We start from the raw sequence: 11,176 nt of genomic DNA, 5'->3' as shown, positions 1-11,176 counted from the left end.
ACATACAGAATTCTTTTTCAGTCATTTTGGGAGACAAAACAAGTGAAAATAGGGAAATAAATTATATATCAATTTTCCTATAAATTATTATATATTATTATGAAAATGTTGCCAATTATTACTCCCATTATTACACTTCTGTTTCATGACATGTTGCCCCAAGAACACATTAATATACAAATTAGATACAGTGTATAGATATATTGTATTGAATGAGACTTATTGAATGATAATTTACCCACATATTGCATAAAGTAAAATGATATTATCAATTCATTCTGTAGCTATATCTTTCATTACAGTCATATTTAAACAAAGTGTGGTCAAACAATCCTAAAACCTAAAAATCGATTGGTGAATGGGGGGGGGGGGGGGGATATATATCATAACATATGTATAAAATATATATTTTTCCAAATGTTTTCTCTTTTTTTCTCCCTAATACTCAATGTAATGACATGGAAAATACTAAATTCAAAAAAAAATCTGGGTCTTAGGAGGATATAGGTTTATGTCTCACGTGTTAGGTTTATTACTATTATTAAAATTGAACAAATAGCCTAGGCTATCGTTTTTGTTTGTTTTTTGTTATGAAGGTCCAATATTTTCAGTTTCAAAACAATGAAAACAGCAGTGTCAGTGAGGAGATTGAGCTGAAATATGAGACAAAAAAATATGAGAAATGTGAGATTGAGCTGAAAATGATGTGTGACAAAAACGAAATAAATATTACTTGTGAAAAGAATCTTTTTGTATTGTGACATTTCACGCTGTTATTGTGTTAAATTTTGTGTAAAAAAAATCCATGTCGTTGTTAGTGGACAAATTCAATAAACCAGTCAGAATCTAGTGAAACTCTTTTATTTTATAAAAGTCCCATAGTAAACACATGAATGTAAAACTTGTGGTCTGAAAAAAACTGACCTGTCATGCAACTGGAAACCATATGTAATCTGAGTTGCCAATAACTTTATTAGCAAACTCTACAACGGGTATTAATAAAGTTACATTTAATTTTTAATCGATTGTTTTAGAATGTTTCTGAAGAAGACAAATGGGGAATAGACCATGTTTAAACCTGAATGCAGGCCTTTGGACTTAGAGCATGGATCAATATTGTGTACATCGCCATATTTGGGTTTGATTTATCAGAACAAGCTTTTGCGCAATGTCCTTTTTCGTGTTTATGTAGAGACCACAAACAAACAAGATTTGTTTAATTTTGAAGGAAGAACTACACATGATAATAATAAAAATAAAAAATAAAGCATTTTAAGCCATAATACTGTAATGTTACTTTTGATACTGGAGTGAAACCACTTAGTATTTTTTTCCATCCTTAAAGTGTTTCACACACACACACACACACACACACACACACACACACACACACACACACACACACACACACATAAAGTAGTTGTTTTAAAATTATCTTTTTCATACAGGTCACTTTTTACCACCCAAAGATTTTTTTTTTCTGTAGCCCTTATTTAAATTTATTTCCAAAAATATAATTACCTGAATATATCAACACAATTGATATATATCCAATAATATTGTTATTTTTGCATGACTTATATTAAGGATCTTTGTAAGATCTTTTCACAAAAGAAGATATTTCTTGAGATAAATAAAAGTCATGATTGGAAGCTCTGAATTATAATGGCTGAATAGAAAACTTAATCTGTGGTTTAGTAGAATTAATAATAATTTTTTTAATTTAACAGTTCCGGAAATGTTCACTGCCGATGTTCCGCAGGTCAAGTCCAGAAGCGCTGGGTGGGCTGGCACATGTGATGTTATTGTATATTGTGACAAGTGTATGGGGCTCCTCACCTTCCCCAAGCATTTCAACCTGCAGTGGAACTACATGTGGCTTCTGTAGAACGAAATCTCGAAAGGGTTTGGCACTGCAGTCACATTTCCAGTTGTTACCTGAGAGCCAGAGCTGATCCAAGCGATCAGGTATAGAAGCTGGGAGGCTGACCAGTACATTGTCTTTCAGGTTCAAGTAGCGCAAGCGTGGCAGCATGTATATAGTCGCATTACGTATGAGCTCCAACCTGTTTCCAGAGAGATCCAGCCAAGACAGGTGTTGCAGTGGCACTAAGGCCTCAGCAGGAAGATTGCGAAGTAAGTTGCCTGACAGTAGCAGGTAATCAAGATTCTTCAGGCCATAAAATGTGTGGGAGGTGATGGATGTTAACTGGTTGAATCTTAGATCAAGCTGTTGCAGCCCTTGTAGTTCCACAAAACTCTGACGCTCCACTGTAGATATGTTGTTGTGTTGTAGGAAAAGGCGGCGAAGACCTGTTAGACCAACAAAACTTTGGGCTGAGACTTTTGCCAAACAGCTTCTATCAAGGTGAATACTGTGGAGCTTTGACAGACCCTTGAAAACTTGATCTGGTAGGCTGTGAAAACAACTGCCTGTAAGTTTTATCACAGCAAGGTGATTCAGGCCCATAAATGTGCCCATGCGTGCCTCTTGTAGCCGGTTGTTCTCCAAGTTCAGCACCTCTAGATGGCCCAGCCCTTCAAAAACTCTCACTCCCAAGGCTCGTATCTGGTTGTGACAAAGGCAGAGTTCCTCAAGATACTGCAAATCACGGAAAGTCCCAGGTCTTAGACTACTAATCGAGTTATTTGACAGGCGAAGCACATGTATGCTGTGTAGACCGAGGAAAGTTTCATCGTGAAGTACAGATAGACGATTTCTGCTGAGATCCAACCATCTCAAAGATTTCATGCCCGCAAATGCCCTAGGTGCCACGGTCACGATCTGGTTTTGGGCCAGATACAGCTTCTGCAGCTTTGGTAGTTTCAGAAACACATTTGCCTTGATAACTTTTAGATTGTTTCCAGTTAGGTCCAATTCTTTGAGCTCAGTAAGACCCTGAAATAGCTGCGGTTGGAGATACGCCAGACGATTCCCAGTAAGAACTAACTCTCGTAATCCATGTAGGTCCTGAAACCCCGTCTCAGGCAGGACAGACAGTGAATTCCATCCTAGGTTCAACAGCCACATGTGGCTGAGTCCAGCGAACAACCTGTCATCTATTCGAGACAGCTGATTATTGTTGAGACTGAGGGACGCAAGGTTGGGTATGCCCTGGAAGACTATGCCAGCTAATGAACGAATATTGTTCCTCTCAAGGTGCAGGTGAGCAAGAGAATTCAGACCTTTAAAGACATGAGCATCGAGGGATACCAGCCGGCTGCTCTGTAAGTTTAGGAACTCCAGATTGGACAGCTTTTCAAAAGCAGCCGCTGGTAAGTTAGCAAACAGGTTTCCATCCAGCCATAGCGAGCGTGTAGACAGAGGGATGTCGGAGGGAACCTGGGTGAGGTTGCGTGTGCTGCAGTAGACGTTGAGCTCTAAACTGTAGTCATCTTGGAGACAGGTACATCCCTTTGAGCATGGCTCACTTTTTTGGCCAGTGGGTTCCTCTGAGGGCTTTGGATCTACCGAGAGCCCCGGATTCTCTGAGGGGCTTGATTCGTCTTTGTTGGGGTCTGCCAGCACCACTGATGTCCCCAGTGTGTACAACAATAGCAGTACAAAGGGGTTCATCCCAACTAAGAGACAATTATCGAAATGCCAACATCAATCACTTGCAAGGTAACAAAGCACCTGCCTATCTATATACTTTTTCAACATCTGTCAAATTTGGGAAATTAGTTCAGCTGTAATACATTTACACCATCACATGATTATATTTGCAAGCATTCACTGAACATCAATACATACATCAACATCAAGGAAAAATGGATACATTTAAAAAACAATAGATTTGAGAAATTTAGAGTTTTGGCTCTACCTTTTTATTGTGACAGCAGTCCAGCAGGCGATCACTAGAAGAGTGGCATGTGTGTGACAGATCTGAACCACCTCTGCCCCATATATCACCTAGACAAACCCACACAGTGTTCTAGACAGAATTAACCTCTTCATTTCTGCTGTTTTCATTTCTGCGGTTGCTACTATTTTACCGGTTGAATATTAAATTAAGCCTAGCAAAACTTGTTATAGTCACTATTTTATAATAAATATTTACTGTCAGGGACGATTTCAATATATATTTATTTGTTAATTTAAATATATTTTGTTAATGTAACTCCTTTTGACATATTTTGTACAAAATTAGTACTCTAATTTTAATTGTCAATGCATTTCCACAGAATTTTCTGTCTAATACTCCCACACATTTTTGATGAAAATCCTTTGACTTTCTCTGAATGGTGTTCCAAAGTTCATGTAAATCTACCGAGCCATCAGTGACATTTAACAGATGGTACTTGGTCCAGTTGTGGTTATCTGTTGGAAGACATCCAACTCTAAAAAGTGAATCCGGGTTAAACAAGCTATAACAAGGCCTGACTGAAAATCATATTGTCTGTTTTCCGATTTTAGACTGAAACATAAGTTGCAAAGAGAGAAATGATAACACTGAAAAAGAAAGTTTTCTGTTAAATGTTAGTATTTCTTTGAAGAAGACATCATGTGAGTCAATACTCAGTGGCATTCAAAGAATGTTAGGAAGTGGTAACTATTGTAAAGGCAAACAGAGATAGGACCCCCTGCTCCGGCAAACACTGCAGTTATCTGCCCTCATACACAAATCAATTCAGGCATCTCATTCACATAGTGTAATTTTTAAATGCAGGTTCTTGTCTGTCATAGGGTTACTGAACTTGTTGACCCAGCTCAAACAGACTGACTGGTCGTCTCAAGGGTTCACAAAAGATGAATAGATCTTTTTTTCCCCCCAGGGCAATCGTTGGTGGAAATGTTCAACAGATTTTCTGTAGTCAAATATTCACAGAAGCAACACGTGTGACCACATATATGTTAATGTTTAGGCTCAATGTTACAGTGTTAAGGGAAAAAAAAGAAGCATTACAGCAGATCACTGAGTAGCTGGTGGACAAGGAGCAAGCGAAAAAAGTTGATATTTTAAGACATAAAATCACCAGTAGAGGGAAGTACCGTCTTTTGCTAAGTCTTTTGTAAGTTGAGCCTCTAAGAATTCTATATTTTCTGCTGTATTATCAATTATTGTCATCTAAATGACAAACAAAAATAACATTTTAAAATAACACTTTTGTTTTTCTTTTTGACAATGACTATTTTGACTGTTTACTTCCATGTTGAAAGCCTCCTCATCAAGTTCACCTTGCCTCAGGTCTGTTTTCCACCACTTTCCGCTGTCTGTTGTGATGTTCTTTCTATATGTGAGATAGTGCATCTACTGAGGACAAAGTAAGGTAGGCCTATCTGACAGCCAAAAAAAAACGTTCCTTCTCAAAAACAGAAAGTGCTTACATATTCATGAAGAATATGCAAAGGAACAGCTCAGGTATGGAAGGCAGTCAGTACTAAGGGTAATCTGCCACTGGCTTTTAATGATTGCTTTTGCACTGACAAACAGCTCTAATTGACTCATTCTCTTACAGTCAATGATATACAAAGGTTTGGAGCTTTGTCATTTGGCTGTGGCTCACAATGAGCACAAGCGGTGTCAGGATGAATGACAGTGCCAGCTGCTCAAACACACTCAGCCTGTTCAGAGCTGTGCTGCTGGCACACTTCACAATCGGCCTCTCACGTCAACCGGCTGAGCAAACTAGTACTGGGCGTTATAGTGCTTCTTCAGCACTGCGGAGGTGAGGTGAGCAGGCCTAAAGGACTTGGTGTCAGATTGAGTTAGAGGGGAAATGCGTGTGATGCTGAAGTTCAGTTCTTTCTGTGGTCTTCCCTCTATCCCTGTCAGGGAATCCACATACCGAGACTCTCCCCTCAGGAAGATTGTTTTTCGTTGTTTTTCTCTTCTTATGAATTGCACACATGATACATATAGCTAGAAATAAAGCATTAGAAAAAAAAAATGCTAGAACTGCCATTTTCAATATGTGTTGGGAAATAACAGATATAAAATTGAGACAATTTTGAAGTAAAGAGCTCTTAATCTTTAGAGGACATGCGCTCTAAAACTTTACACTGAACATTATGTATACATAGAAGTTGATTTAAAGTCCCCATAATTTTTGGTAACACTTTATTTCGATAGTCCACTTCAGACATACTAACTATCAGTAACTTTGCAACTACATGTCAACTAACTCTCAATAGAGGATTAGTAGACTGTCTTCTTCTTATATCCTCAACAGACATTTTGACTACAAGTAACTCTGCAACTACATGTCAACTTATTCTACTAACCTGAACCCTACCAGTCTACTAACAGTCTAATGAGAGTTAATTGACATGTAGTTTCAAAGTTACTTACAGTTAGTTGAGTGTCTAAAGTGGACTCAACTAGCCTGGCAAGTCAGATCTACTTCAAGATGTTAGGTCTGGGAACTCACAATTGGCATACATCAATCCGAGGGGCGGGATAAACGGTTGTCTTTCAATATCCCTCGGCACGCAATAGGATAGCGCTACAACCAACCAGAGCAACAAACGGCTGTGGCTGAGTGAGTCCCATGCGTTTTTCCACCAGTGAACCAGCTTGTTGGTATATTAAACTTTTGCCGTGTCCGGTCGTCAAAACTCTGAACACATCTTCCTTTTTTAGGAATGACTTAAGTGACGTTCTCTTAACTCCAAGTCATCCAGAGTCGCGGGCAAAGCCGATTCGAAAGACCGCTGTTCGCCAGCAGCATCTTCTTTGTTTTCAAGCAGAGGGAAATCACCTATGGAAATCACGCGGAACCGTCATAACTCTGCCGCCATATGTTAAGCCCGCCCACCAACTCTACACGATCTAATTGGCCGGACCAGTTTTTGGTTTTTCCAGCTCAAAAGTCTATTGAGAGTTGCTAGACCACACTTTGCTGCAAAATAATTTTTGCTGCCGCTAGGGTGCGTCTAGATTTCTTGGCTAGGACTCAACATAAAGTGTAAGCCAATCTTTTACTAGTCTGTCAAAAGAAACTTATATATGAGTTAAATAAAATGAAATAATTTATTGTAAACATTGACAGATGAACATAAAACGAAATAAATATTTTGTATTACCTGCCTGTTTTTTCATATGCTTAAACATTATATGCTGTGGAACAAACAGTTTGTTTCTCAGCACATAACAGCAGGTTTGTTACACACCTACTCGATGATACATTCAAATTGTTCCCTTCATTATCTCCATGAATAGTGTTTAGATAGATAGACAGATTGTTTTCTTTAATGCCATGTCAGCATAAGGCTGTTTTCAATAGTGTTTAGAAATAACCATTTGTATCTGTTCTGACCTGTGACCACCTCTTAGGCCTTCACAAGGGGACAGAGTAATTACTTCAATCAGTGCTATTTACATGAATAGTAGTTTCTCTGCAAGTCTGGTGGCCTTTTGTGAGTACTACAGTCTCTCTGTAACAGGTAAGGATGGTAAGCTGCTGCCACATGATTTCAACATTATTTTCAGACCTTTGACAGCCTCCTGAGCCAGACAAACCTCAATAAAGGAATGAGAAAACCCACTGAAGTACCTTTTCTCTTGGTGCTTTAAACGTTACGTCTCTGCATATCCAACAACAATGGTGGTTATTCTGCATCATAGTAAGTAAGCCTTATATAATTTCTCTTCTGTTTGTTTTCCCTTTTGATTAATTACATGGCTGGTGAACCAATAGACCTGTTTCTGGTTTAAATGTGTTGCATTTCAGGCAGCTCTTTCTTTGTGCTGTGAAGCCCCACGTGATCTCCTAGTAATAGCCTAATGTTCATAAAAACTGTGAGATGGTCCTCACTGCAGAACACGAAATCCAGGGGGATGAAATGCAACTTACATATACCTAAACCTACCCATCTCCGCCCCCTGATCCCTAACCCCACCCCTAATCCTACCCATCTCCACCCCTTAGATCTGGATCCAACTCCGCCCCATGGATCTTGTGTACTGCAATGAGGTGCTACTGAAAACTGTGCCTATTTGAAAGCAGTGTGATTTATTCTGCAGTGAGAAGAATAGCGATTTTGCCCTCACACCACAGCACATGTAGGCCTAATAGTCAAGGGGTTTCGACTGAATTATGCACGGGGTGATGATTTTTAATATCACATCTTATTTTTAGGCACAAGCAATGGGAAGTGTCTTTAGAAAATGAGTCAAAATGACTTTTCGGGACTGTTCTCAGTTGTCATGGTTTAGGTTTTCCCATCCAACACTGATGGCTAATGTCTGATGTACAGCATGTCAAGCTTGACTCTGATTGATAACTTGATTTAACTGCCTGCTGATGTCCATGTGAAACACGAGAGATTGGAGGTGAATCGTTTTAATAAGCCTGCACTGATTCATTGGTGTGCAGGGAACAAAACAGATAGGATCTGTAAGTCTCATGACTGGGTCTTTCCAAACTTACAAGTCAGGAGGCAAAACTGCCCTGTTTGCAAACTAAAAATAATTGTAAGGAATTTTAATTAAGCTGGCCCGGACTGTTGTTCTTTGAGTAGCCTAAACCACTGCATATTGGATTCAAGTTTTACATGCAATGTAGAATCATGGATCTCTGCTGAAACAAACATTGTGAGATAATGATATGTGTCACAGAGTCAGCCACACCGTCACAGCCCCAATCATCACTCAATCACCAGGACCCTGAGATTGGGCTGGCGAGTCATTGCTCTGGTGATTGTGAACGGCCCACTCGTTCTCAATCACCAGAGCACTGACTCGCCAGCCCGATCTCACGGCAATTCATACGACTATTACGAGGTGGCTAATTCGTACGAATTTGTAGGATTTTTGCTAAATCGTACATATTTTACGAGTTGCCGAATTCGTACGAATTACCTACCCCTGACCCCGCCCTTAAACCTAACCGTCACTGGGGTTTAGACGAATCGTACGAATTGGTCGTGAGATAGCGTTGGATTCGCTGCACCGCCACTCCCTCATCAACACACCCTTTATATGCCCCGTTCACCTTTCACTCCTTGTCTGGTCTCGTTGCAGTATACACTGCTTTATGTCAGACTCGTTACCTATCTACTCACCTGAGATCGTCTCGTCCTGTATCCAGTCTCCTTTCCGTCATCCTGATCCAGATCGCCTGTCTTCGTGTTCACTCGTCACCTGCACAGAGAATCCACTTCAGTCATCGCCAGCTAAGTCACCATCATCATTCTACAAGTCACCATCCTCTCACCATCATCTGGTTCCCGTTGTTCCACCACCACTCTGCTTTTAATAAACACCGTGTGCACCTAAACCAGTCTGTGTCCTCCTGTGTTTGCGACAATATGGGGATTTGCTGCCTGGCACTTGCCCTCACCAGACGGGATCGCGAGAATGCGTTTCCAGCTGTTTCCATTCCATTCCTAATGGAATCATTAGATTGTTACTCTGCCTCAGAAGCCTGTCCAAAATCAAATTTTGATTTGGACTTAATGAGGTTATCCAAAAACTGGACAATTAGTGAGATGCCCAGTCACCCATGGCACCCCTGAGGGTGACTTATTTCCATAAACTGCTTTGGATAAATTTTTTTTTTTTTTTAAATGTAAGTACATTAAATGGTATGTAATGGAACGTTCTCTGGCTCTAAAAGAAATAAAATATTATTCCATGTGTCCAGATGTGTCTGTTCTCTAGCTCAATCGGCAGTGGGCGGCAGTGGCTCAGTGGTTCATGTGGGTTGTCTACAAACCGGAAGGTTGGTGGTTCAATCCTCGGTTTCACCTGACCAAGTGTCGAAGTGTCCATGAGCAAGACACCTAACCCCAGCTGCTCCCGACGAGCTGGATGGCGCCTTGCATGGCTGCCGTCGCCCGTTGGTGTATGAATGAGTGAGTGAATGGGTGAATGTGAGGCAAATTGTAAAGCGCTTTGGTGGCCATTGGGTCTGTGAAAGCGCTATATAAATGCAGTCCATTTACCATTTACCAATCATATTGTCAGCAATGACATGCACTGTTTCTCTTGACTGTTAATAAGGCCATATTCCCTAATGTAAGGCTATATCTTAATACTGAGTCTGTTTTATAGTCTGTTTTACATGCAAAGATAAACAGTACACTGGTGTTGAGGGAAGTAAAGACACCGCTAGATTGGTTTCACTAAAACATAATCATTGAATAGCATGGACAACTCAGCCCTTGGCAATCCTGCTTTATCCTCAAGCAAACTTTGGTTTGCTATTGGTTGCACCACCAAAATGCACCTTAGATGATGAAGTTAAATCAGCTTAGGCAGATCTGGGAAAGCAATCCCCTCAGTAAAATGTTTTGATAAACTCTGAGACTTGGGGGTAGTCCAGAGGTCCTTTCAATTCCAATGTTTACGGAGCAGCAGCAGCGTCCCCCTCTGGTTTTCTCCCTTTTGCATTTCATCTTTGGACAATTTTTACATTTTCAGATGTTTATGTGCATCATAAAAATGTCATTTTCATTGCATGCTCAGTTCTCAAGATAATTCTTTCCACAAATGGAAAGAGAAATACAATTCTGAGGAAAACAGACCATTTCCTGAGGTAAAACTTTACTTGTGGTGGAGCTGCCTGCTTCATTCCACAGGGAGGTTTAGAAAGATGATCTGTTGATGATCAGCTCAGTCCTTCTGACAGTCCTACAGCACACCCCAAGTCCTATTAATAAACCTCATCATCTTCTTCCTTCTGGATACTTCTCAGATGATTCTGTTCAGATACTTTCGGAAGGTGCTGTCTATAGAGATCCGCTAACTTTTTAAAAACCTTTCATTTAGATGAAAATAGAAACAGTGCTAAAATAACACTTTATCCAAAGGTAAACTGCTTCAAGTACGATCAGTTATATTCCTCTCAAATATGGAAAGTTTAGAGTGGTTCATTATCACTATTATTGCCTTGTACTTGTTAGAACAATTTGGCCTCGTGTTTCCAATTATAGGAGTTGACTTTTATCAGCACTCCATATTTGATGTGAATTTATTTTTGAATGTGTTTTGCTGACTGAAGAAAAGTGCTGACCATTTAACTCAAGTTCAAGCAGCTGTCTTGTAAATAAGACTGTTTGTCAGTTGTTTCTTAAAGGAAAAAAAGATCCCTGTACTTTGCATCATGAATTCGAGCCTGTGATGTTGCTTTTGGAGGAGGGCTTTTGATTCTACAAAAAAAAAAAAAAAAAAAAAAAAGTTATGCCGTTCTTTAAATTAGTTTGGGTGGATAGTTCATTTTTCTCAATCAT

General features: G+C 39.8%; 1 protein-coding gene across 1 annotated transcript; it reads right to left on the bottom strand.

Moving 5' to 3' along the window:
* Positions 1–1,538: 1,538 nt before the first annotated feature.
* igfals (insulin-like growth factor binding protein, acid labile subunit) lies at positions 1,539–3,614 on the bottom strand. Its single transcript, XM_056253307.1, has one exon. It carries the CDS (start codon positions 3,575–3,577, stop codon positions 1,724–1,726), a length of 1,854 nt encoding a protein of 617 aa, XP_056109282.1. The 5' UTR covers positions 3,578–3,614; the 3' UTR covers positions 1,539–1,723.
* Between the last annotated feature and the right edge of the window lie 7,562 nt (positions 3,615–11,176).

Source organism: Rhinichthys klamathensis, unplaced genomic scaffold, assembly GCF_029890125.1.
Source record: "Rhinichthys klamathensis goyatoka isolate OS25496 unplaced genomic scaffold, OSU_Roscu_1.1 h1tg000004l_1, whole genome shotgun sequence".
Lineage (NCBI taxonomy): Eukaryota > Metazoa > Chordata > Actinopteri > Cypriniformes > Leuciscidae > Rhinichthys > Rhinichthys klamathensis.
The sequence above is the reverse complement of the archived record's forward strand: the minus strand, read 5'-3'. Positions and strand labels throughout refer to the sequence as shown.

What these genes read in the sequence shown, in the direction of transcription:
- igfals (XM_056253307.1), bottom strand. Translation starts at nt 3,577, where the DNA reads ATGAACCCCTTTGTACTGCTATTGTTGTACACACTGGGGACATCAGTG.